The sequence below is a fragment of the Microcaecilia unicolor genome, chromosome 6 (genome assembly GCF_901765095.1).
Source record: "Microcaecilia unicolor chromosome 6, aMicUni1.1, whole genome shotgun sequence".
Taxonomy (NCBI): Eukaryota; Metazoa; Chordata; class Amphibia; order Gymnophiona; family Siphonopidae; genus Microcaecilia; species Microcaecilia unicolor.
Genome location: NC_044036.1, coordinates 340,345,965 through 340,373,686, shown reverse-complemented (window position 1 = coordinate 340,373,686; position 27,722 = coordinate 340,345,965). Strand labels below are relative to the sequence as shown.

The 27,722-nt window shown below is 47.5% G+C and overlaps 1 protein-coding gene across 1 annotated transcript in view; it reads right to left on the bottom strand.

The window, feature by feature from the left end:
* Positions 1–1,905: 1,905 nt before the first annotated feature.
* Positions 1,906–27,722, bottom strand: part of LOC115473533 (AP-4 complex accessory subunit Tepsin-like) — a 42,169-nt gene continuing 16,352 nt past the window's right edge. The window contains 9 exon segments of the mRNA XM_030208573.1: positions 1,906–2,908; positions 7,386–7,520; positions 9,236–9,265; positions 9,267–9,315; positions 9,512–9,625; positions 10,684–10,861; positions 11,106–11,294; positions 22,992–23,085; positions 24,246–24,337. Coding sequence (XP_030064433.1) covers positions 2,348–2,908; positions 7,386–7,520; positions 9,236–9,265; positions 9,267–9,315; positions 9,512–9,625; positions 10,684–10,861; positions 11,106–11,294; positions 22,992–23,085; positions 24,246–24,337 — 1,442 coding nt within the window. The 3' untranslated portion in view covers positions 1,906–2,347.

Here is a 27,722-nt window from a genome sequence, read left to right as displayed (position 1 = left end):
TTGTGCAGCGCTGCGTACGCTTTGTAGCGCTATAGAAATGCTAAATAGTAGTAGTAGCAGTAGTCAAGTGGCCTCTGCAGGAGCAGGAAAGAATCCCACTCTTTTCCTGCCCGCTGCTGTTACTCTGCTTGGCGACGCCATGTTTTAAAAACGGCTGCCGAGTCCTACTGCGGTAAGTCTCGGCAGCCATTTTGAAAACACAGCAGCACCAGGCACAGTAGTGATAGTGAGCAGGCAAGAGCGGTGTTCTTTCCTGTCCCCCAAGAAGCTACTAGACCACCAGGGCCCCAATTGCTCAGGGTATGTGGGATGGGGGCACACCCCAATGACCTTTACTGCCTGGGGGTCCTGACCACTGTCAGTCCACCCCTATAGCCAACTAAAAGAAATTAAGCCAACATGTTTGAAATAGGGCCCTATAAATAAATTTCCTACTTCCAAAGGGGAAAAAAAAAAAAAAAAAGATAGGAGGAAAACAAATAGCAAAGGTGAAAATGAGAATGAGGAGGGACTGCTGCTGCCCCCTCTTTCATTATCAAGGTGGAGGAGTGTGGTAGCCGTGTTAGTCCACTCTTAAGGTTATCAATAGAAATCAAACAAAATAAAACATGGAAAAGAAAATAAGATGGTACCTTTTTTATTGGACATAACTTAATGCATTTCTTGATTAGCTTTCGAAGGTTGCCCTTCTTCCTCAGATCGGGTTCTACATGGAATGCTGCTACTCTTTGAGATTCTGCCTGGAATCTTGTCACTCTTTAGCATTCCGGAATCTTTCTGTTCTTTGGGGTTCTGCGTGGAACGTTGCTACTCTTTGAGATTCTGCCTGGAATCTTGTTACTCTTTAGGGTTCCAGAATCTTGCTATTCTTTGGGGTTCTACATGTAGAGAGGTGTGGTAGCCGTGTTAGTCCACTCTTAAGGTTATCAATAGAAATCAAACAAAATAAAACATGGAAAAGAAAATAAGATGATACCTTTTTTATTGGACATAACTTAATACATTTCTTGATTAGCTTTCGAAGGTTGCCCTTCTTCCTCAGATCGGAAATAAGCAAATGTGCTAGCTGACAGTGTATATAAGTGAAAACATTCAAGCATTACTATGACAGGGTGGGAGGATGGGGGTGGGTCGGAGGTATGCATGGGGACATCAAAGCATATCATTGATATTCTAACAGGATGGGTGTGGATAGGTGAGGGGAGGGTGATCAACATACAGCTTTATGGTTTATAATGGGCTAGGAACCCCAGGTCCTTGTTAAGTCCTTTATGTTGGGTGTTAAAATATTCAATCATTCTGACTTCAAAGGTCTTACGTTCTTGTATGGTTTTAAAGGTACCTTTCAGTATTTCAGTAGGGCCCCCACCCCGGTGGGACAGCACTTCACAGAACCAGGACACTGTATCAGTGATTTCACAGTGAGAATACTGAAAGGTAACTTTAAAACCATACAAAAACGTAAGACCTTTTAAGTCAGAATGATTGAATATTTTAACACCCAACAGAAAGGACTTAACAAGGACCTGGGGTTCCTAGCCCATTATAAACCATAAAGCTGTATGTCTCTGTTGATCACCCCACCCCTCACCTATCCACACCCACCCTGTTAGAATATCAATGATATGCTTTGATGTCCCCATGCATACCTCCTACCCACCCCCATCCTCCCACCCTGTCAGACTGTCATAGTAATGCTTGAATGTTTTCACTTATATACACTGTCAGCTAGCACATTTGCTTATTTCCGATCTGAGGAAGAAGGGCAACCTTCGAAAGCTAATCAAGAAATGCATTAAGTTATGTCCAATAAAAAAGGTATCATCTTATTTTCTTTTCCATGTTTTATTTTGTTTGATTTCTATTGATAACATTATCAAGGTGGGAAAGGCAGAGACGGTTTCTGGCCCTGTTCAGATACTTTTTAATGGCTCTACACAGGCTCAAAATACGGTACATCAGTTTTTAACACCTCATAAGACATCTCCTAACATTTTCAATAGCTACATAGTCTCTTGACCTGCATAACACTTTAGATCTAAAGTGTTATATAGTATTAAATGTAATTATTCACTCAGCACCGATGATGCACATGGCTGAGTGGAGGAGGGTGGCTGATTCCTGCCACATGAAGTCTTTTCTCATACAGAGGAGGTAGGTATGTACTTAAGGACATTTGGTCCTTGAGGCTCATCTTTATATATGCATCGCATTATAGGATTTAATTGAGGGCTTAGCCAAAACCTTTTAAAACAAAATGCCAGTATTTGTATTAAAACAAATATCTTCTTTTCAAGAAAAGAAACATTCAGGTAGACTCTTAGGTGAGGATGTAGACTGTGTCCCTTTAAATATTCAAAAAGGAGAAAGAGGAAGGTTGCCTTTGCATGGCATTTAATGTATCTGTGCATTCCCGGTCCTGCAGCTCCGAGTCTGTTGCTTCAGAATGCCTCTTCCTTGCAGCTGGCAGGGTAACTAGGTTCATCCCGGCAAACAGCGACGTACTGTGGTCCTGTGCTCCCCCAGAATGCAGAGTTAAGGTCTGTGTGTCAGAGGAGGTGAGTGTTGTTCTGTTCCTAGACACCTCTGTACCTGCCAGCATGGTGAGTGGTGGTCCTGCACAGCTTGCGTGAGTAGCTGGATGTTGGGGCTCCTCACTTCCTGGCTCTCCCCACGGTGAGGGGGAAGCCAGAGCAAGTTCAGAATGAGAGTTTTTGGAGGGCACAAGCTCAGGTGTACTTAGTAAGAAAGGGGATGACTGTAAAGGTTGTGCTACGCTTTCGCTCGCAGCCGTGGGGTAGGTGTTGGTGAGCAGATCCTCCTCTGAGACACAGGCTGACCGGGATTCACACTGCAGGCTTTCGGAGGTCAGCTTAACTCTGTTCAAAGCTTCAAACTGCCTTAGAATCTGATAAACCACAAGGATGAAAGATGAAATTACTTTGAGCAATGTATCTACAATCAGTCTTACTGCCTATGGTGATGACACAACATATACATTTTATAGTTAAGTGTAAGATTTCCCTGCACAGAGCAGAAACAAGCAGTGGTAAAACAAGGCTCTCTGTGCACTGCTTTGCCACTCCATCTCACCCCAGTGCTGACAGATGAGACGAGAGCTTGATCCTTATGCTCGTTAAAGATGCACAAAAAAACTAAGGCAGTTAAATCACTTTCTCTGAAAGTAAGACGAGTCAGATTTAGGTGTTGTTGTTGTTACATTTGTACCCCGCACTTTCCCACTCATGGCAGGCTCAATGCGGCTTACATGGAGCAATGGAGGGTTAAGTGACTTGCCCAGAGTCACAAGGAGCTGCCTGTGCCTGAAGTGGGAATCAAACTCAGTTCCTCAGTTCCCCAGGACCAAAGTCCACCACCCTAACCACTAGGCCACCTCAAATGTAACAAAAATAAAATAGATACTATTGGAGATTCTACATGGAATGTTGCTACTATTGGAGATTCTACATGGAATGTTGCTATTCCACTAGCAACATTCCATGTAGAAGGCTGCGTAGGCTTCTGTTTCTGCGAGTCCGACGTCCTGCACGTACATGCAGGACGTCAGACTCACAGAAGCAGAAGCCTGCGCGGCCACATTGGTGATCTGCAAGGGCCGACTTCTACATGGAATGTTGCTAGTGGAATAGCAGAATCTCAAATAGTAGCAACAGTGGAGAAGTGGAGGAGTGGCCTAGTGGTTAGGGTGGTGGACTTTGGTCCTGAGGAACTAAGTTCAATTCCCACTTCAGGCAGCTCCTTGTGACTCTGGGCAAGTCACTTAACCCTCCATTGCCCTATGTAAGCTGCATTGAGCCTTCCATGAGTGGGACAGCATGGGATACAAATGTAACAAAATCAAATAGATACTATTGGAGATTCTACATGGAATGTTGCTACTATTGGAGATTCTACATGGAATGTTGCTATTCCACTAGCAACATTCCATGTAGAAGGGCTGCGCAGGCTTCTGTTTCTGTGAGTCTGACGTCCTGCACATACGTGCAGGACGTCAGACTCACAGAAGCAGAAGCCTGCGCAGCCACATCGGTGATCTGCAAGGGCCGACTTCTATATGGAATGTTGCTAGTGGAATAGCAACATTCCATGTAGAATCTCAAATAGTAGCAACAGTGGAGGAGTGGCCTAGTGGTTAGGGTGGTGGACTTGGTCCTGAGGAACTGAGTTCGATTCCCACTTCAGGCACAGGCAGCTCCTTGTGACTCTGGGCAAGTCACTTAACCCTCCATTGCCCCATGTAAGCCGCATTGAGCCTGCCATGAAAGCGCGGGGTACAAATGTAACAAAAAAAAAAAACACTGGCTGCAGTCCACAGCCAATCAGTATTTCTGTCCTAAGCCTAACATTCAATTAAGCAACCAGAAATTTAACCCTCATCAATCTGGGGAATAATCAGCAAAGGCAGTGTCCAATGAACAATTATGAACTGAAATAAACAGAGTCTGAAAATCTCTGCTTGTCCTCTTTCATGAAGACAGACTTCACTGCGGTCTCCTAGAGGGTTCTGGAGGGACTAAAGCAGGTGTTCCCAACCCAGTCCTCAGGACACACCTAGCCAGTCAGGTTTTCAGGATACCCACAATGAATATGCAGGAGAAATTTGAATACACTGCCTTCTTGGTATGCAAATTTACATTATGCATATTCATTGTGAGTATCTTGAAAACCTGACTGGCTAGGTGTGTTGAGTGGACTGAATTGAGGACCTCTGGACTACAGCAAGGAAAATTAGCAAGTTAAGAACTAATTTCTCCTCTTAGCATCCCTTCAGACCATTCCAGACATGTGGGAAGTACCAAAGAAATACAGCTAGTCCCATGGACAGAATTCTCAATCCAAACTCTGTATCCCGATGAGGCTGGATATCCGGCCAATAATGCTTCACGAAGGAATGCATGAACACCAAGTTAGTGCCCTACAACTGTCCTGAGGGGTAATAAGACTATGCTTCATCCAGGAAGTTGCCTTAAGAACTGAAGGAACTTGGCAGCCCCTGAAGACATACGCCAACAGAATGGCCTCCTTTATCCACCGAGCTATAGTGACCTTCAAGGCCACCTCATCTGTCTCTTGTCTGCCAAACAGGACAAAAAATAAAAGTGGTATGAATACCGGAACTCCTCTCTCCTTCCAATATATCTGTCAAGCACCCTACACATAGAAAATGACAGTAGATAAAGGCCATATGACCTGTCCAGTCTGCCCAACCACATCATCCACTATCTCTTCCTCACCTTAAGAGATCCCACATGCCTGTTCCATACTTTCTTGAATTCAGATACAGTCCTGGTCTCCAGCATGTCCAAACAAAGCAGCTTCTTCTGGAGTCCATCACCTCATGCATCCCCCAACACCAGCACTGAGATGCACTGGTGAATATGGAAAGAATAAACCACTTTGGGGAGGAAGCAGGGCAGGGGACAAAGAGCCACTTTCTCCTTAAGGAACAGAACAAAGGGTTCACTACACAGAAGAGCCTGTGGCTACAAAATTCTCCTACTCAAACAATAGCCCCCAGGAATATTGTCTTTAGGGTGAAGTCCTTCAACACAGCTTCCCTCCATGGCTCAGGGAGAGGCTGAACTACTGCCAACAGCATCAGCTTCAAATCTCAAGAAGGAATGACTGGATGCCACAGCTGAGCAATTTAACATTTCTTAAGGAGTTCCACCACATAGGACAAAGACAATGCTCTGCCTCGAAGCATAAGAACATAAGCGTTGCTATACTGGGATAAACCAAAGGTCCACCAAGCCCAGCATCCTGTTTCCAACAGAGGCCAATCCAGGTCACAAGTACCTGGCAAGATCCCAAAAAAGTACAAGTTTATGCTGCTTAGCCTAGAAATAAGCAGTGAATTTTCCCCAAATCCATCTTAATAATGGCTTACAGACTTTCCTTTTAGGAAGCTAGCCAAACCTTTTTTTAAACCCTGCTAACTGCTTTTACCACATTCTCTGGAAACGAATTCCAGAGTTTAATTACATGTTGAGTGAAGAAAAAGTTTCTCCAATTAGTTTTAAAATTTACTACTTTGTAGCTTCATTGCGTGCCCCCTAGTCCTAGTATTTTTGGAAAGAGAAAACAAGCAAGTCATAGTAGTTAGACTCTGGAATTCGTTGCCGGAAAAAGTGGTTAAGGCGGTTGACTTATCAGAATTTTAAAAAGGGTTGGACGGCATCCTGGAGGAAAGGGCCATAGAATGTTATTGAATGGACGTGGGAAAAATCCGCTATTTGTGGGATGAGCGGGACAAATTGTGTTTGTTCTTTTGGTCGCTGTCAGAGACAGGGTGCTGGGCTCGATGGACCCTTAGTCTGTCCCAGCATGGCGATGCTTATGTACCTATGTACCCATTTTACTCCACTCATTATTTTACAGACCTCTATCATATCTCCCCCTCAGCCGTCTCTTTTCCAAGCTGAAGAGCCCTAGCCACTTTAGCCTTTCTTCATAGCAAAGTCATCCCATCCCTTTTATCATTCGTTGCCCTTCTCTGTACCTCTTCTAATTCCACTACATATATGCATGATTGAGAAGGCTGATTTTAACATGGTGAAATTAAGGGCATGTAACATTGTGAGCACACAAAAATAACTACAGTTATATATATAACTACAAGTTGTCTTAAACAAGAGGTACCAGGCCAAAAGATTTGTTTTTACTCCCCTTTCTAGTGTTGCAGGTTCCACAAGCTGGAACTTCCTGCCATCATACCCGTGTCTGGAAACTCGGTTCCAGAAATGCAAAAGTTGCCCTTGACATTTTTTCCAAAAAGCACTTGATCTTTAAAGACATGCATTATTCAGACTCAACCGCTGCTCAAGAGTACGAGTGCTGAGTCTTGGGAGTCTGGGATGCACAATGACAGGGGATCTTATAATATTCCTTTCTGTATACTGTAAATTGTATTTCTCACTTCGTTTTCCTTTTCAATTTCTACTGAATGCATCAGATATGGCAAATTGCCTAGATGGCTTACCAACTAAGGGATATTTATTTATGACATTTATATCCCACCCAAGGGCAGGCTCAATGTGGCGTACAATAGTTAATAAGCAAACAATAGTACAAAATACAGGTCACAAGAGGGAGAAAGAAATAACTGAGGAAAGGAAGAGAGGGGAGGTGATAAATTATCACAGAGAGCCGTGGGTTAAAAGGGTGGGGCACCAGAAGGGCCCACGGCATATGCTCTGCCAAAAAGGAAGGTCTTGAGTTGCTTCTTAAAGGTCGGGTGATCAGGAGTGAATTTGACCTCTCCAGGCAGCCCGTTCCACATTCCAGCACCAGCTACAGAAAGACACCTCCCCTTCATCTCAATGGGTTGAGTGTAAAGGGGGGGGGGGGGGGGGGCCACTTACCTTTGTTGCTTTGTTTGCTACTGGTCCTGGGTTCCCCTGGCTGAGCTGCTGCAAACTGGTTTTGATCACCATAAACATCTGGTCATGTGACAAAAGATCAGCACACATGAGGGATGAGATGGCACACAAGGCTCTCTGGGGGGGGGGGGGGGGGGGGGAGATAAGGCACACTGTCAATTAACATGCCTTTGCAAGAACACATTGCCAGGTCAACTTCGAAATTGTAGCAGTGTGACACAGTTTAGAAAATTGTTGAAATCAAAACTTGGTTACAGTATTTTTTTTAACCTTGAAGATTGTATTTTTGTTATGGTTTGTTTTGTTTTGTGTTATGAACACTGAATATGTTTATTGTAACCTACCTAGTTATCGATGCTATAGAAAATTTTAAAATAAATAAATCAATCATTCCACCCCACTTCTGGAGTTGCCGACACTCGCAAACACCCTTTACCCTAAAACAGTAACTGAACCTTTCGGCTAAATCTCCAAAACAAGATGCTCAAACAAAACGCTCAGCTGTGTATTTTTCAATTAACTGTTAAAACAACCTAAATATTCCTCATAGTCAAAAAATGACAACTTTAATGCATACAGGCAGGCTACAACTATCACATCCTCCGAATCCCAAGCAACTTGGCAGTTCTGCTCATACCCTGCTCTGCAGCTGCAGGTATTTCTGATCTTTATAAGCTTTGTTGTATCCAAACATCCCTTCGTACAAATATTCAATTCTTAAAATTTTAAACACTTTGCTGTTCTCACAACAAACATCCTCGTTGCCCATCAGATCACTCCTTTATACACATAGGATCAGACATGGAGTACTAGCCTCTACATTTCTTTAGAAAATAGTTCAGATTCTTTCAAAATGAGTTCAAACAACATCATATGTCACATGCATTTTCCTTCCGATTACCACAGTCCACATAAAGCCTGTCAAAGATGAAAACTTCAGTTGTCGGAGTGAAGAGAATGTGAGCAACGAGGAGGACGTTTGTTGTGAGAACAGCAAAGTGTATGAAGGGATGTTTGGATACAGTAAAGATTAATATTTTGCAATAGTTGTTTTTATAACTGTGGTAGCTACAAGTAATACAACTATTATATAACTAGTAAGAAAGGCCCGTTTCTGAGGCCAATGAAACGGGCGCTAGCAAGGCACTTTCGTTCCCATCCCCCTCCCCTTGTTGCTGGACTTACCCTCCGTGCTTCAGGGTGTCCCCGCGACTTAGAGTGTGGCTGGCTGGCTCCCTCGCTGCCTGTCACCTACAGCCTGCCTGGCTCACTCCCTCCGTTCGTCCTCGCGTAGTAGATCGATGTATGCCCCGCCCTCGCGTCAAATGTGATGAGGTTGAGAGCGGAGCGATGCGATTGGTCAAGTGTCACAGCTTCGCCCTCGACGTCATCACGTTTGACGCGAGGGCGGGGCAAACAGTAATGGGGCTAAATTCCGATCTCTGGCACCTCACAAACCGGAAGTTGCAGCTTCATTAGAACGTTGAGGTAGCAAATTATGTGCGGAAGAGGCGTGGCTGTGGGTGGGTCTATCAGTGAGAGTGAGTGGTGACAGCCTAAGTGCAGGGCTCCAGAGTTTCCCTGCTACAGAGTGAGCTTCAGAATGTTGAGGTGAGAATTCTTAATATAGATATTTTACCCTAGTATTACTATTGTAGCTTTCTAAGTTTGAGTTATACTACAACTATTAAGATGTCTGGGCCTCTGACTTTATTGACTTTGCTGAGCTGGGGATCAGTGCATGCAGCACGGGCGCCTGGATCAGAGCACCAAACTTCTCTTTGCTCCATTCATATTCCAGGCATCGTAGTGACATTCAAACATGTCCTCACCATTTGGACACAGGTACTTGCATCATCGAGGCGAGTGGTTCAAGAGCTCCAGGATGGCTTCACAGTTCAGGAGGGCACACCTATGAAGGACAGACAGCTCATGTTAAGCAACCTTCCCTATGCTAGCAATTACACATTCTACCACTGTGGCAGTTCTGTTGTTAACATTTTTTCAGAAAGGAGGGGATTTTCCTATATATTTTTTTTATCTTCATAAGTGTATTTATGAGTTTAAGCCATAACTGGAAGGGAAGAGATAAGCTCTGTGCAACTTACCCTTTCACAAATTCCTGCACTTCCTCTCGGGTGAGGAAGACTGTCTCTCCCTTGGTTATTACCTTCACCAGGTTTATCTCTTGCAGACAGTCATTCAGGTTGATAGCTTCCACTCTGCAAAACAAATTATTAATCCTATAACAGAGGAAAAAAACACCCCAGTCCTCCTAATGCAGACCTGGAAATGGCCCACGTAGGCTTTTGAAGCTCCTTGTCATTCTGCTAAGGCTCCGTTTTGGTTGCATGGTTCTTGTGATGCGTGGGCTCATTGTAGATTGGGACTTTAGGATCCTTTTGTTGCAGGGATTTTTTCTGCCATTTTTTAGCTGTTGCGTAGGAAGCCAGGCTCTTTTCTCATTCACCATGGCCTGTCAGTGCTCTGTCACAGCACATGACCTATTGACAGTAAGTACTAGGCTAGGAAAGGGGAAGGGGAGAGCCAGCATGTGCTCACAGGCCATGCAGCAGCACTCCCCCCTCCCCACCCACACAGGCTTTTGCCCCAAAAAAACCAGCACGGACCTAGGCTGCTGCAGGTCTGTGGACCATGCACCAGCTTACACTGATTGTTCCCTATTACTGCTACAAAATACTTCTACTGGGCCTCAGATCAGACAGCTAAATGAGGTGAGATTCGGTGGGGGGGGGGGGGGGGGGGGCACCATTGGAAGACGGATCCTACAAGGGGCTATGTGGAGAAGGGGGCCATAACAGGATGGGAGAGAAAGACCAGGAAGAGGAGACCATGCGTGGGATATTGGTAGGGCAGAGTAAGTGTCTTGAGGAGAGATGATGGAGCATATCTAGGGTACAGGACTGGGGGTCCCTTTCCTAGGGTCCCACTAGGCTTATAACCGGATTCTCATTCTGTAGGGTTTTTTTTTTCTATTACCCTTTTGTATAAAGACAAATCAACAACTTAAAAAAGGAAACAAGTCAAGTCACTATTTTTATGCCCATGAATGGGCGTTTCAACTGAAATTATATATTTAACTTGCACACCAGCCATGTTTTTTTAAAAATACCTTTAGTGCAACTGTTGTATAGTAAGGGACCAAAGCCCTAAGCTACTTTTCTAATCTGTATTATTGGGGGCCTTGGCACAATGTATCATCTTTAAATTTTCCTATCATAATACCTATAACATGCAGGTCGTCAGTTCCATTTCTCACCTCTCCGTTGGATCACTCGCCTCTCTGCTGGCTCCAGACTGGCCGTCACTGCCACATTTGCTGCAGGATTCCGATGTCCTGCTGAGGTCACAGGTCTCCTGTGATGAGTTCTGGGAGCTGTTGCCACTGTCATTCTCCTCCCACCCTCCTCCTGCCAACCCTGGCTGGCGATAACTTCCTTAAAGGGAAGATAAAGTACCACATATTTAAGCTTTCCTCTGACTACACACGGGTTTTCTCCGATAGTTGATGGACAATTGGATTTTTTGGCTTGAACTATTTAAAAAGTACATGTAGTAAGCAAAACGTATTTCAACCAGTACGAACGTGACCATGTTCTGGTCTGGAAAGCAGCTGTGATAGCCAGGTCTCCCACTATTACCTAGTATAGCAACAGGCAGAACCTATTGAGACCGACGTACCTCTCGTGCTCTGGGTTGATAGAGGTGGAGTTCTCCTTGGCATTTGACAGCTGTCGCCAGTCGATGGAATCGTCACTGGCAGATAGACTTCTTCCTGAGGTTTACTGCTAAGGGAATTGGGAGGCCCAGCATTGGACATGGCCTCCGCTGCCTTCTGTATGGTGGAAAGCAGAGACTCGCTTACAGAACCTAAGAGGAAACCAAGGGTGAGACAACAGGAAGAGTACCAAGTTTTAAACAGCTTTAAAAGTTGCCCCATGTTTACCAACAGAGACAACCCCATGGAAAAAAACACATACCATAGCTAAAGTGCTCTGAGTGTAGCCAAAGCCTTGTAGAGTAGCAGAGAGAGTGGGCTCAGATCCCATCCCTTGAGCAAGAGAAAAGCGATAAACTGCACCCATTGAAAAACAAACAGGCTGTAACGTTATTCAGGAGAAAACATGATGGACCAGTAGTTGAGAATGGAATATCTGGCTGTCTGCATAAAACAGTCTGCTACGTTTGCAGGGCCGGTCTTAGGCAGAGGCGACCAAGGCGGCCGCATAGGGCCCCGCGCCTAAGGGGGCCCCGCTCAGCATGCCTCAATCTGCCTCGTGCCTCCGCTCCGGACCAGGACCGCATCGACTCACTCAACCTCTCTCCAGCCATAGGCAGATAAAGCATTCCTGGCATACCTTGTACACTGTAGCACTGTGCTGGATCTTTTCTTAATATTTTTCCTTATTTTTCTCCTTTGTTATGAGAATTGGAGCTACTAATTGTAGTGGACTGAACTGAATAATTTCTGGGGAGGGGAGGTTTCATGATGATAGCATTGTGCTTATTATTTTCAATCAGTTTTTTTTGTACAAGTTTAGCTTCATTTGTCTTTATTTGAAATTTCATAAATAAAAAATTTCTAAAAATGGAATAATCTTATCAATGGGGTGGAGCTAGGGTGGGGGCGGGGCTAGGATGGGGCCCCACCAAATTGGTCTGCACAGGGCCCCGCACGTTTGTAGGCACAATGCTTCAGACCAATGTCACCCAGCCTGGATTCCTCAGATCACCATAGCATAAAACATGAGCTACTGAGGTCTTACTCCAAAGACCCTGGCTTAGGAGCGACGTTCCATTACTGACCACTTAAGAGACAAGGCGGCTTTTAGGAGGAGCAAAGAAAGAGACATCATGCCTGTACCTCCGAGGGGTAGAGCATTATGCTGTATACTGTGATAAGTAAGGGGGTGTCCTATACGGTGTAGGCCACTAGAGGGCGATAGAAGAAGATGGAGGTCGCTAGGACCGGGGAGAGCCCTGGGAGGCCCACAGATGCAGGAGATTATGGGCTGGGTCCTGGGTGGCTAATTAACCACTTTATACCCCACCTGAGTTGTGAAAGGGAGGGAAGTGAGCTAGCAGCAGGAGAAGAGAGAGCCCCTGAAAGACACTGGCTAACCTTATGGACTTGGGGGTGGACTGGGTGTCCAAAGGAGATCAGCAGGCTGATAGTCCTGGGGTAAGAAGTCCCTAAAGCATTAGAATTTGACTGTGTGTCTAGAACTGTGTGTTCAAAGAGGGGACTGTGTGTCCAAAGTATGAGAGAAGCAGGCTGCAAAGCCTGGGGTTGAGAGTCCCCAAAGTATTGGTGTAGTACTGAGCCCATGTATCTGTGTGGGGAGGCTCAATGTGAAGATCTATGAAAGCATAAAGTGTTAAGCTAGAAGAAGTGTGCCCAGGGGCTGGAATAAAGAGTTGCCTGAGATATATGCAGTTGGTGAGACCTGCTTAATTTGCTGAGTGGAAACCAGGTCACCCTGAGCGAGAAGGGGTAGCACACTAATCTGCATATGATTTGCATATCGAGAACCAGGTCACCCTGAGTGAGAAGGGGGATATCACAATACTCATATCCATCAGCTGTCTCTTATAGAGTGGTATACAATGTATTTTTGAGAATTTTTTTTCTATTACTGCATTTGCTTATTATTTTGTTATCCACTTTGAACCTGATGGCATAAATCCACATTTTAAATCTCTCTGGGCCAGGCTGGTAGATTTCATAATTACCTGTCTGTGGTAGAGCTCTGGACGTTGGAGTCAAAGACTGTGATAATAAGGCATCAGAAAATAAAGCACTTGCAAGTCCTGGAAAACAGCAGACAAAACAATGAGGATCACAAGAAGCAACGAAAGAACAAGAATGCTGCTCTCGCAGACACCGATGGCTGAAGGGGGCCTTGGCTTCTCTTTTTTAACATTTTTATTTAATTTTAGTATTCGATCACACCTTCCTAGTGGTAGTTCAAGGTGAGAGTTATATTCAGCAACACTAGATATTTCCCTGTCCCCAGAGGGCCCACAATCTGTTTGTAAATGAGGCGATGGCAGGTTAAGTGACTTAGCTAAGGCCACAGGTAGAGTCAGTGGATTTGAACTCTGATCTCTCCGTTTTACACCTCAGCAATTGGTTCAGATATGGGGGTAAACCAATAAATGCTGGAAGCTGCATTTAAAGACAGCTGCACCGAGAACTGTACCCCAGGTTTCCTTCTCGGCGCCACGACCTAGTCAGCACTGGGAAATTCAAATTTCTTCTCTCCCCGAATCCGTCATGTCTCAGCTGTCACCAGTGACTCCAAGTCACAACTCTTGCCAGTAATGCACTAACTAATCTACTCCTTTGAGCTGTGTCCAAAATCCAGGACTTACTTACCTGTGCAGTCGCTCGAACCTTCTGATAGAGGCTACTCCCATGTAAGGGGTCTGAAGGACCGCTGAAAACTAGACAAAAGGAGAATGCCCTCAGCGGAAAGCAAAAGTAAACGGCAAATTCATGAAACGGATCTGGAACTGCCTCATCCACACAGCCCACTTCCAAAGCTCACGTTCCTTCCCTTTTACCATGGAGGCTGGTTTGCAGGACTCAGCAGTAGCTGATGTGCCAGAGGATAAGGATGGACTACAAGACTACAGGATTGAGGATGGGACAAAAGCCATGCAAGGCTTATCTGTGTACGATGATTTACTATTTATTGTGAACATTTATATCCCACATAATCCCACCAAGGCAGGCTCTATGTGGCTTACAACGTTGGAAGAAGAGAACAGTAGAATCAGTCATATGCAAGATGGAGTAGAGAGTAGAGGAGGGGAAGAGAGGGGGTCAACAGGGGACATGAATGAGGGAACGCAGGAGATCAAGCAGGAGTGGAGTAAAGTAGTGAATGATACATACCTGTAGCAGGTGTTCTCTGAGGACAGCAGGCTGATTGTTCTCACGACTGGGTGACGTCCGCGGCAGCCCCCACCAACAGGAAGAAGCTTCGCGGGCGGTCCGCACGCAGGGCACGCCCACAAGCAAAAAGATGAAAACGCAACTCCAAAGGGGAGGAGGGAGGGTAGGTGAGAACAATCAGCCTGCTGTCCTCGGAGAACACCTGCTACAGGTATGTATCATTCACTTTCTCCGAGGACAAGCAAGGCTGCTTGTTCTCACGACTGGGGTATCCCTAGCTCTCAGGCTCACTCAAAACAAGAACCCAGGTCAATTGAACCTCGCAACGGCGAGGGTACAACAGAAATTGACCTACGAAGAACAACTAACTGAGAGTGCAGCCTGACCAGAATAAATTCGGGTCCTGGAGGGTGGAGTTGGATTTACACCCCAAACAGATTCTGCAGCACCGACTGCCCGAACCGACTGTCGCGTCGGGTATCCTGCTGGAGGCAGTAATGTGATGTGAATGTGTGGACAGATGACCACGTCGCAGCCTTGCCGATCTCTTCAATAGTGGCTGACTTCAAGTGGGCCACTGACGCTGCCATGGCTCTAACACTATGAGCCGTGACATGACCCTCAAGAGCCAGCCCAGCCTGGGCGTAAGTGAAGGAAATGCAATCTGCTAGCCAATTGGAGATGGTGCGTTCCCGACAGCGACCCCTAGCCTGTTAGGGTCGAAAGAAATAAACAATTGGGCGGACTGTCTGTGGGGCTGTGTCCGCTCCAAGTAGAAGGCCAATGCTCTCTTGCAGTCCAATGTGTGCAAACTGACGTTCAGCAGGGCGGGTATGCGGCCTGGGGAAGAATGTTGGCAAGACAATTGACTGGCTAAGATGGAACACCGACACCACCTTCGGCAGGAACTTTGGGTGGGTGCGGAGCACTACTCTTGTTGTGATGAAATTTGGTATATGGAGCATGAGCTACCAGGGCCTGAAGCTCACTGACCCTACGAGCTGAAGTAACTGCCACCAAGAAAATGACCTTCCAGGTCAAGTACTTCAGATGGCAGGTATTCAGTGGCTCAAAAGGAGGTTTCATCAGCTGGGTGAGGACGACGTTGAGATCCCATGACACTGTGGGAGGCTTGATAGGGAGCTTTGACAAAAGCAAGCCTCTCATGAATCGAACGACTAAAGGCTCTCCAGAGATAGCTTTACCTTCCACACGATAATGGTAAGCACTAATCGCACTAAGGTGATTCCTTACTGAGTTGGTCTTGAGGCCAGACTCCGATAAGTGCAGAAGGTATTCAAGCAGGTTCTGTGCAGGGCAAGAACGAGGTTCTAGGGCCTTGCTCTCACACCAAACGACAAACCTCCTCCACTTGAAAAAGTAACTCTTTAGTGGAATCCTTCCTAGAGGCAAGCAAGACACGGGAGACACCCTCAGACAGACCCAACGCAGCAAGTCTACGCCCTCAACATCCAGGCCGTGAGAGCCAGAGACTGAAGGTTGGGGTGCAGCAACGCTCCGTCGTTCTGCGAAATGAGAGTCGGAAAACACTCCAATCTCCACGGTTCTACTGAGGACAACTCCAGAAGAAGAGGGAACCAGATCTGACGGGGCCAAAAGGGCGCTATCAGAATCATGGTGCCACGGTCTTGCTTGAGCTTCAGTAAGGTCTTCCCCAACAAAGGTATAGGAGGATAAGCATACAGGAGGCCGGTCCCCCAATGTAGGAGAAAGGCATCCGACGCTAGCCTGCCGTGTGTCTGAAGTCTGGAACAGAAACAGAGGCAGCTTGTGGTTGGTCTGAGAGGCGGAAAAGGTCCACGAGGGGGTGCCCCACTCTCGGAAGATCTTGCGTACCACTCTGGAATGGAGCGACCACTCGTGCGGTTGCATGACTCTGCTCAGTCTGTCGGCCAGACTGTTGTTTACGCCTGCCAGGTATGTGGCTTGGAGGAGCATGCCGAACTAGCAAGCCCAACGCCACATCCCGACGGCTTCCTGACACAGGGGGCAAGATCCGGTGCCCCCCTGCTTGTTGACGTAATACATTGCAACCTGATTGTCTGTCCGAATTTGGATAATTTGGCAGGACAGCCGATCTCTGAAAGCCCTCAGTGCGTTCCAGATCGCTCGGAGCTCCAGGAGGTTGATCTGCAGATCCTTTTCCTGGAGGGACCACAGACCCTGGGTGTGGAGCCCGTCGACATGAGCTCCCCACCCCAGGCGAGATGCATCCGTCGTCAGCACTTTCGTGGGCTGCGGAATTTGGAATGGACGTCCCAGGGTCAAATTGGTCCGAATGGTCCACCAGAGCAGTGAAGTGCGGCAACTGGTGGCGAGGCGGATGACATCTTCTAGATTCCCGGTGGCTTGGAACCACTGGGAAGCTAGGGTCCATTGAGCAGATTTCATGTGAAGACGAGCCATGGGAGTCACATGAACTGTGGAGGCCATATGACCCAGAAGTCTCAACATCTGCCGAGCTGTGACCTGCTGAGACGCTCTGGTCTGCGAAGCCAGGGACAAGAGGTTGTTGGCCCTCGCTTCGGGAAGGAAGGCCTGAGCCGTCTGGGTATTCAGCAGAGCTCCTATGAACAGGGCCGTGCCTAGGGTCTCTGGCGCCCCCCTGCAGACTATCAGTTGGCGGCCACCCCCCCCCCCCCCCCCCCCCCCCCCCCCCCCCGTGAAAATGATCGCTCACCACTTGCTACACTGACAGGAATTGTCAGCAATATTCTTATAAACAAATTGCTATACATTGCAAAATAAGATAGCAGATGTAAATTCTCAAAGTAGACATATTCCAAACGATAAAATGAAAATAAAATGATTTTTTTTCTACCTTTGTTGTCTGGTGACTTTCTTTTTCCGATCATGCTGGCCAGTATCTGAGTCTGCTGCTATCTGTCCTCTTAACTCCATTTCCAGGACTTCCTTTCCATTTATTTCTTTACTTTCCTCCTTTCTTCTCATTTCTTGCTCTATATCCATTTCCAGCAATTTCTTCTCTCTCCCTGGGTCCTGTCCTCCCATCCACGTCCATCCTTGTCCCCCTCTGCCCTTCCCTCCTCCATCCATAGCCAGCAATCCTCCTCTCTCCCCTCCCCTCCATTTCCAGCAATTTGTCCTCTCTCTGGGCCCCCATGTCCATCCTTGTCCCTCTCTGCCCTTCCCTCCTCCTCCATCCATAGCCAGCAATCCTCCTCCCCTCCCCTCCATTTCCAGCAATTTGTCCTCTCTCTGGGCCCCCATGTCCATCCTTGTCCCTCTCTGCCCTTCCCTCCTCCATTCATAGCCAGCAATCCTCCTCTCTCTCCCCTCCATTTCCAGTAAATTGTCTTCTCCCTTCACGCGATTCGCGAACCGCTTAGCACTGCTTTAAAAAAAAAAATTACACGTCAGCAGGAACAGGCTGCTTCAGCCAATCCCAGGGGCCTTCCTTCAGCGTGTTCCGCCCCTGAGGGCTGAAGGAAGGCTCCTGGGATTGGCTGAAGCAGCCTGTTCCTGCTGACGTGTAAATTTTTTTTTTAAGCAGTGCTAAGCGGCAGCGTGGTTCGCGAATCGCGTGAAGTGGGGGGTGGGACGACGCGACGGCAACGAAGAGGTCGCAGCAGCGTCAGTGAAAGCGGAGCGCTGCCGACGTCTACCTTCCCTTCGCGCTCTTGGTTCCCTCAGTGTCCGCCTTCTTCTGACGTCAGAAGAAGGCGGGACACTGAGGGAACCAATGAGTGCAAGGGAAGGGAGACGTCGGCAGCGCTTTCACTGACGCTGCTGCAACCAGGTAAAAGATTTAAAGGCCTCGGCGGCACGGGGCGAGAGTAAGCACCGCGGCGGCGCCCTCCAGAGGTGGGCGCCCCCCTGCGGCGCTTACCCCGCTTACCGCATCGGCACGCCCTGCCTATGAATTCCAGAGACTGTGTTGGCTGGAGATGGGGCTTTGGGTAATTTATCACAAACCCCAGCAGCTCCAGTAGTTGAATAGTGCACTGCATGGACCGGAGGGCTCCTGCCTCCGAGGTGTTCTGGACCAGCCAATCGTCGAGATATGGGAACACGTGCACTCCCAGCTTGCGTAGATACGCCGCCACCACCACGAGGCACTTTCTAAACACTCGTGGGGCAGAGGCGAGCCCAAAGGGCAGCACACAATACTGACAGTGCCGTGCGCCCAGGCGGAATCTGAGATACTGTCGGTGAGCTGGCAGTATCGGGATGTGAGTGTATGCGTCCTTTAAATCCAGGGAACATAGCCAATCGTTTTTCTGAATCATTGGCAAAAGGGTGCCCAAGGAAAGCATCCTGAACTTTTCTTTGACCAGGAATTTGTTCAGGCCTCTCAGGTCTAGGATGGGACGCATCCCCCCTGTTTTCTTTTCCACAAGGAAGTACCTGGAATAGAATCCCTGCCCTTCCTGCCCGGGTGGTACGGGCTCGACCGCATTGGCGCTGAGAAGGGCGGAGAGTTCCTCTGCAAGTACCTGCTTGTGATGGGAGCTGAAGGATTGAGCTCCCGGAGGACAATTTGGTGGCAGGGAGGCCAAATTCAGGGCGTATCCGCACCGCACTATTTGGAGAACCCACTGGTCGGAGGTTATGAGAGGCCACCTTTGGTGAAAAAATTTTATCCTCCCTCCGACCGTCCGGTACGGACACTGAGGGCGGCTATGTTCCCGTGGATCCAGTCAAAAGCCCGTCCCCGGCTTTTGCTGTGGAGGCGCAGGGGGCTGCTTAGGCGCACGCTGTTGACGAGAACGAGCGCGCTGGGGCTGTCCCTGTGCCTGACGAGGCCTTCGGGCCGGCTGGGTGTACCTACGCTTTGCAAAAGAATAGGGTACAGCCTGCCGGGCCCGGAAAAACATCCACCTGCTGAGGTGGATGCTGAAGGCGCCCGGTGGGAGAGCTTGTCGAGGGCGGTTTCCTGCTGATGCAGTTGGTCCACCAGCTGCTCGACCTTCTCACCAAAAATATTATCCCCCCGGCAAGGGACGTCGGCCAGTCTCTGCTGGGTGCGGTTGTCCAGGTCAGAGGCACGCAGCCATGAGAGCCTGCGCATCACTATACCTTGGGCCGCAGCACGAGATGCCACGTCACAGGTGTCATAGATACCCCTGGACAGGAACTTTCTGCACGCCTTCAGCTGCCTGACCACCTCCTGATAAGGCCTGGACTGCTCCGGCGGGAGCTTATCGACCAGGTCCGCCAGTTGCTTCACATTGTTCCGCATGTGGATGCTCGTATAGAGCTGGTATGACTGGATGCGGGTCACGAGCATGGAGGATTGGTAGGCCTTCCTCCCAAACGAGTCCAGAGTGCGAGACTCCCGCCCCGGGGGTGCCGAGGCGGTATCCCTCGAACTCCGTGCCCTCTTGAGAGCAGAATCCACGACCGCCGAGTCATGGGGCAATTGGGCCGCATTAACTCTGGGTCCGAGTGGATTCTGTACTGGGATTCCGCTTTCTTGGGGATGATGGGATTAGATAGCGGTCTCATCCAGTTCCGAAGCAGTGTCTCCTTAAGGACATTGTGCAACGGCACCGTGGAAGACTCTCTAGGTGGTGATGGATAGTCGAGGACCTCGAGCATCTCAGCCCTCGGCTCATCCACAGAGACCACGGGGAAGGGAATGCAAATAGACATATCCCTTACAAAGGAGAGGCTCTCAGGAGGTGAGAGCTTCCTCTCCGGTGAAGGCGTGGGATCAGAGGGGAGGCCCGCAGACTCCTCTGAGGAGAAATATCTGGGGTCCTCCTCTTCCCCCCACGAGGCCTCTTCCTCGGTATCGGACATAAGCTCATGTAGCTGAGTCCTGAACCGGGCCCGGCTCGACGTCGAGGCACCGCGGTCTCGGTGTCGTCGAGCGGTGGACTCCCGCGCCGGCGGGGACGAAGCTCCCTCCATCGACGGGGACTCCACCTGCGTGGCGGTTGAGACCGGCGCCGCAAGCGTCGACGGCCTCGGCACCGGGCTAGAGCTCGCCGGCGCCACAGTCATTGGCGCCGAGGGTGCAAGCACCCCCGGCGCCGGCACCGCCTGGCGCATCAGCCCTTCCAGGATCCCCGGAAGGATGGCTCGGAGGCACTCGTCCAGGCCCGCTGTCGGGAAAGACGTGGGGGCCGGTAGAGGCGTCTGTGCCGGAAGCTGCTCGGGTCCAGGAGAGTGCACCAAGGTGCTGGGACCCTGACGTGGCGGTACCTCCACCACCGAGGGGGACCTTTTCTCTCGACGAGGACGCTTCGGCGTCGACTCCTCCCCGGTACCGAGTGTCGAGGGTGACCGGTGACGGTGCTTCTTAGCCTTCTTGCGGTGCCCGTCACCGGTGCCAGGTGGTATGGAGGAGGAGGTCGATCCCCCTTGGTCCCGAGTCAGACAGGGTTCGGTTCCGAGGGCCACAGGCTGAGGGAGTGACCGGGGCAGACTGCCCACGCGGTCTCTCACCCCTACCCTCACCGGAGAACCGGCGGGCCGACGGGACCTGTTCTCCTGGGGTCGATGCCATCGGTGCCGATTTCTCGGGCATAGATACCGGTACCGAAGGGCCGGGCGTCGATACCGATGCCGTCGAGGTAGACGTCGAGGGGCCGGCGCAAGTTCCAAAAAGGCGGTCCCGCAGAACTTGCCTCGCAACCTGAGTCCGTTTCCGGAGACCGAGACACAGAGAACACGACTTGATATTGTGCTCCGGCCTGAGGCACTGGAGGCACCAAGCATGGGTGTAGGTCTGCGAGATCGGCCGGCCGCACCGACCACACTTTTTAAATCCACTCGGGTCCTTCGAGGACATCGACGGAAAAATCGCGTCGGCGAAGTTAAAGTCGTCGATGGTGGCGGAAATCACACCTCGGAAAAATAAATCGATCGCGCGGCCACAAGGCCGCAACGCAACGCCCTCGCTAGAAAACGAGGGAAAAAAGGAGCACGTGCTCTCTTTTTTTTTTTTCCCCAGAAAAGAAAAACAGGAGTGCGCGGCAACAAAATCAAACGAAAAAATAAACAAAATCGCGTAAACGCGACGGTCTTTCCGGGGCTGCTAAGAGAGAGCGGCGACGGCACGACTCTCTCCAGGCGCGGAAAAGAAAAGACTGGCGGGAACGGTCACGCACTGGCGGGTAGACGGCCGCGCATGCGCGGTGGGCGTGCCCTGCGTGCGGACCGCCCGCGAAGCTTCTTCCGGTTGGTGGGGGCTGCCGCGGACGTCACCCAGTCGTGAGAACAAGCAGCCTGCTTGTCCTCGGAGAAATATTGTTCCAACTATTTTTCCATAGTCACTTTCACTTGCTCATCTTCCAATGTGGTATATATCATTCAGTGTAAAAAATGTAACGAAGGATGCTATATTGGAGAAACAGGCCAGATGCTTAAGACAAGTTTCAATTTACATAGACATCATATGAACAATACAGCCAGTAGGGCCCCCACCCCGGTGGGACAGCACTTCACAGAACCAGGACACTGTACCAGTGATTTCACAGTGAGAATACTGAAAGGTAACTTTAAAACCATACAAGAACGTAAGACCTTTGAAGTCAGAATGATTGAATATTTTAACACCCAACAGAAAGGACTTAACAAGGATCTGGGGTTTCTAGCCCATTATAAACCATAAAGCTGTATGTCTGTTGATCACCCCACCCCTCACCTATCCACACCCATCCTGTTAGAATATCAATGATATGCTTTGATGTCCCCATGCATACCTCCGACCCACCCCCATCCTTCCACCCTGTCAAACTGTCATAGTAATGCTTGAATGTTTTCACTTATACACACTGTCAGCTAGCACATTTGCTTATTTCCGATCTGAGGAAGAAGGGCAACCTTCGAAAGCTAATCAAGAAATGTATTAAGTTATGTCCAATAAAAAAAGGTATCATCTTATTTTCTTTTCCATGTTTTATTTTGTTTGATTTCTATAGATTCTACATGGAATGTTGCTATTCCACTAGCAACATTCCATGTAGAAGTCGGCCCTTGCAGATCACCAATGTGGCCGCGCAGGCTTCTGCTTCTGTGAGTCTGACGTCCTGCACGTATGTGCAGGACGTCAGACTCACAGAAACAGAAGCCTGCGCAGCCTTCTACATGGAATGTTGCTAGTGGAATAGCAACATTCCATGTAGAATCTCCAATAGTAGCAACATTCCATGTAGAATCTCCAATGGTATCTATTTTACTGTCATAGTAATGCTTGAATGTTTTCACTTATATACACTGTCAGCTAGCACATTTGCTTATTTCCCATCTGAGGAAGAAGGGCAACCTTCGAAAGCTAATCAAGAAATGTATTAAGTTATGTCCAATAAAAAAGGTATCATCTTATTTTCTTTTCCATGTTTTATTTTGTTTGATTTCTATTGATAATCCATAGTCACTGAAACAAATAACTCAGTACTAGCATCAAACAAATGACTATATCAAAGAGCACAAACACTGCTCATGTCCTAAACACTGGAGGAGTAAGTGTCGCATTTGGAAGCGCAGAAGGATAAGAGGCATCTTTAGGTCCTTCCTACATCATTACCTTAACAGATTTACTTTCCCAGCTGGAGGTTCCCCTGCACAGCTCTAATTATAAATCTAGTGGTTGTATTACTGGACAATCAATATTCTTCTCAAACAGCACAAATATCTCCTCTACTGTTCCGGATCAGGGATGGCCTTAGACTTACCTGCTGCTTCCTGAATGAAGGTGACATTCCGTCTGAGCTCCAGCATAAACTGCGGCGAGCCATGCACGCACATGTAGAGCAGAATCTTCAACACCTGGAGACAGAGAAACCTGCACTGTAACTACAGTGTTGAGTGGGGGTGAGGAGCATCACAGAGAGATACTCAGCCCTGGAGGATTGGGGTGGGGGAGGGCCGAGCAGCAAAACTATAAAGAACTTAAAAAAAAAAAAAAGATTTTCAAGATATCTACAAAAGAGTGTTTTTATTAGATCACTGGTGTACTTCTATTCTTCAAACCTATTTCTAATTACTCTCTTACCCCTCAAGGGATGCAAAAGTAAGACCAAGAATATTATAATGCCCCTTTCTCTCCATGGTGCAACCTCACCTTGCATACTGGGTTCAATTCTGGTTGCAGTATCTCACAAAAGATATACTGGAATTAGAAAAGGTTCAAAGAAGAGTGACCAAAATGATAAAGGGAAGGCTGAGGGGGGAAATGATTGAGGTCTATAAAATCCTGAGTGGTGTGGAACAAGTAGAAATGAATCAATTTTTCACTCTTTCATAAAATACAAAGACCAGGGGACGCTCAATGAAATTACAAAGAAATACTTATCACTCAAAGAATAGTTAAGCTCTGGTACTCACTGCCAGAGGATGTGGTAACAGTGGTTAGCATATCTGGGTTTAAAAAGCTTTGGACAAATTCTTGGTAGAAAAGTCCATAGTCTGTTATTAAGATGGACATGGGAGAAACCACTGTTTGCCCTGCGATTGGTAGATGGAATCTTGATACTCTTTGGTATTCCAGCATCTTGCTACTAATTGGGTTTCTCTCGGGTACTTGTGACCTGGATTGGCCACTGTTGGACGCAGGATACTGGGCAAGATGGCCCATTGGTCTGACCCAGTATGGCTGTTCTTAGAATGTATAGCGTCGAGCTTATAGTCTGAAATTTAAAACTATACTATTAAGCCCCCACACCCCACCAAACCAGAGACCAAACATATAGACCATTGGTTTCAGTCCAAAAGTTTGGACTGCTCCGGACAAACACGCAAGCATCCACTCTGCACACTCACACGTGATGTGCCACATGGTCAGTTAAGCCCAGCCTTTTGTTACAGACAGTGGCCATTCCTGGTCACTTGGAAGTAGCCAGCAAATTCCTCACTGATGAGACTAATGACACTCAGAGTCTGCAGCCACCATGGCAATGGTACATGCTGCAAGACACCTCAGCATTTACCTTCAGCTTGACATGACAGGACTTATTCTGCAGTCGGTTCAGCAGATATTCGAGAAGACATTGACTGCTTCCCTCGGACTCCTGAGATATTTCTGAACAGATGCTTGATTAGGAAAATGCCCATGCTTGCTGATCATCAGGGAAGATTTCCCCCTTTAACACTCCCAGGAAATGTCCAAACTGGAAATCATAGCATCGAAAATACAGATGCATCGAAGTGTTCTGTACCCCATTTACCCAAACAATAGTTCAGCTGAAGGCCCTCCCATGACCAAATACAGCCCTCCTAACCCATGGAGAAACAAAGCGGATTACGAATAGAATATGGGTCTCTCATAAGGCTGAATCCTGTAAACCTATCTGTGTAACTAATTACATTACAACTTCATAATGCTCAAATAATTTTATATATGTGCATTTTTTTCAAATTTTCCTTTCATCAGTTAACAGAGGTGGATAAATAGATTACAAACTTCGGAACTGCAGGGTTTGAATACCGCAGTTGAATGGCAGGCATTTTATTTTAGCAGCATTGCAATATATTTTCAATTATTTTATTAGGATCCGTGGTAGAATGGGAGGTTGGCGACCTGTGAGCTGTGCAGGGGAGAGAGTTTTGGTCAGAATTTGGGGTCAAGAGGTCAGGCACTGCTGGAGACAAAGTGGAGGAGTGGCCTAGTGGTTAGGGTGGTGGACTTTGGTCCTGAGGAACTGAGTTCAATTCCGGCACAGGCAGCCCCTTGTGACTCTGGGCAAGTCACTTAACCCTCCATTGCCTGCCGCATTGAGCCTGCCATGAGTGGGAAAGCACGGGGTACAAATGTAACAAAAATAAAAAAAATCTGCAACCAGAACATCTAAAAGCATATTAGTACCTGTGGCACGCGGCCTGAAGGGGCATGACTTAAGGGGCCCACCCCTTTGGAGACCATAGGAGGCTGGTGGGGCTGGAAACTTTTGACCCAGCAGTTTTTTTCTCTCTTAATTATGAATACTTTGTTTTCTGTTACTATGTGGAGGAATTGCAAGGTAAAACAGTCATTGACTATTCCTAATAGTAAGGGTGTGGTAGGTCCAATGGACAGACATTTTTTGATATGACTCAGATTTTGGATACCAAGGGGCTCATTTTCAAAGCACTTAGCCATAGAAACCTATGGGACTTTGGAAGGCTAAGTGCTTTGAAAATATGCCTCCAAGTCTTCCACTCCTTTATCATCCTCCAGTGCATCTCTTAGTCCGGGCGGTCCCTCAACCCCTCCTCTGCTGAAGACCTCCTTTTATGAATAACCTGTGGATAGGCCTTCCCAAGAGCTGCTCTTATCTCCTGAAGCTGCTAAAACAGGATCAACTTTGGCTGAGTCCTCCTTTTTGAACAGATATTGTTCTCACCCCCGACTTTTATACCCGAGCTGTTGGAGCAGGTTCCAGCAGATATTATCTTGGTAGATGTGTGGAAGTTGTTACCAAGAGTAGAGACTACGCTGCAGAACTCTGCTACTCAGCTTTGTGTTTTTTTTCAGAACAGACACGTAAATTTCAACAGTAGATTCTGGAGTTCAGGACTCTACTCGACGCCTGCTGAGTATGGAGCCTAAGGTGGCCATACTTCAGCCAACACTGACTGTTGGTATTAAGGACAGTTTCTTGCTCCATAGTAAATGTGAATCCTTGGAGAATATGTATAAATTTATTATGATTTATTTACCATCATTTTGAAGGCATTTACTCAAGGCAGTGTGCAGTAAAAATAAATCAAACGAGCAAACAAGTGCAAAGTGATGCATGTGGGTAAGAGGAACCCGAATTATAGCTACGTCTTGCAAGGTTCCGCGTTAGGAGTTACGGATCAAGAAAGGGATCTGGGTGTCGTCGTCGATGATACGCTGAAACCTTCTGCTCAGTGTGCTGCTGCGGCTAGGAAAGCGAATAGAATGTTGGGTGTTATTAGGAAGGGTATGGAGTCCAGGTGTGCGGATGTTATAATGCCGTTGTATCGCTCCATGGTGCGACCGCACCTGGAGTATTGTGTTCAGTACTGGTCTCCGTATCTCAAAAAATATATAGTAGAATTGGAAAAGGTACAGCGAAGGGCGACGAAAATGATAGTGGGGATGGGACGACTTTCCTATGAAGAGAGGCTGAGAAGGCTAGGGCTTTTCAGCTTGGAGAAGAGACGGCTGAGGGGAGATATGATAGAAGTGTATAAAATAATGAGTGGAATGGATCGGGTGGATGTGAAGCGACTGTTCACGCTATCCAAAAATACTAGGACTAGAGGGCATGAGTTGAAGCTACAGTGTGGTAAATTTAAAACGAATCGGAGAAAATTTTTCTTCACCCAACGTGTAATTAGACTCTGGAATTCGTTGCCGGAGAACGTGGTACGGGCGGTTAGCTTGACGGAGTTTAAAAAGGGGTTAGATAGATTCCTAAAGGACAAGTCCATAGACCGCTATTAAATGGACTTGGAAAAATTCCGCATTTTTAGGTATAACTTGTCTGGAATGTTTTTACATTTGGGGAGCGTGCCAGGTGCCCTTGACCTGGATTGGCCACTGTCGGTGACAGGATGCTGGGCTAGATGGACCTTTGGTCTTTCCCAGTATGGCACTACTTATGTACTTATGTACTTAACAGGCAATTACAGCAAACATTAAAACAATACAAAGTATGGCATAGTATACTACTTACAATGTCAACACAAAACGTAACAGAACATTTTAATTGACAGTGTAGGGTATAAGCACAGATGGAACATATAGATAGGTAAGAGAGTAAGGAGTTAGAAAGTAAGGCGACTAATTTAAAGAAAGTTGAGCATGAGGTCAGAGATATGGTTTAAATATTATCTCAGCTAGGGTAGGAGTGGATACACATGTTCTGATGCAGTATGTGCAGCCAGCGTCATTCCTTGTGTGTTTGAGTGAGACTAAAGTTAGTTCCTTCATCCATTAAAGGCCTGCTTGAAGAGCCAAGCTTTCAGTTGCTTCCTGAAGTAGAGATAGCCTTGTGTTAAGCATAGCCTTTCAGGCAGTGCATTCCACAGTTTGGGGGCTACTCCGGAAAGGCTCGCTTGCAGGTATCACATCGTGTAATGTCTTTTGGAGAGGGTGTGGTTAGTGATAGTCCTTGAGAGGACCTTAGGGTCATTGTAGAGGATCATCCTATTCTTCAGGTACTCGGGGCCATTTCGTTTAAGGGCCTTAAAGATCAGAGTTTTAAATTTAGCCCTGTCTTGTACTGGTAGCCAGTGAAATTTTTGCAAAAATGGTGTGATGTGGTCACATTGCTAGCAACCTTCTGTTAGTCTTGCTGTAGCATTCTGAATCAATTGGAGCTGGTGCAGGCCCTTTGTAGTCAGACCGTTGATCAGCGCATTACAGTAATCCAGTCTTGATGTTACCATGGCATTCACAACTGGGATAAGATTTACCTTCTCCATTTAAGGATAGAGGCAGCATAGCTGTTACAAAT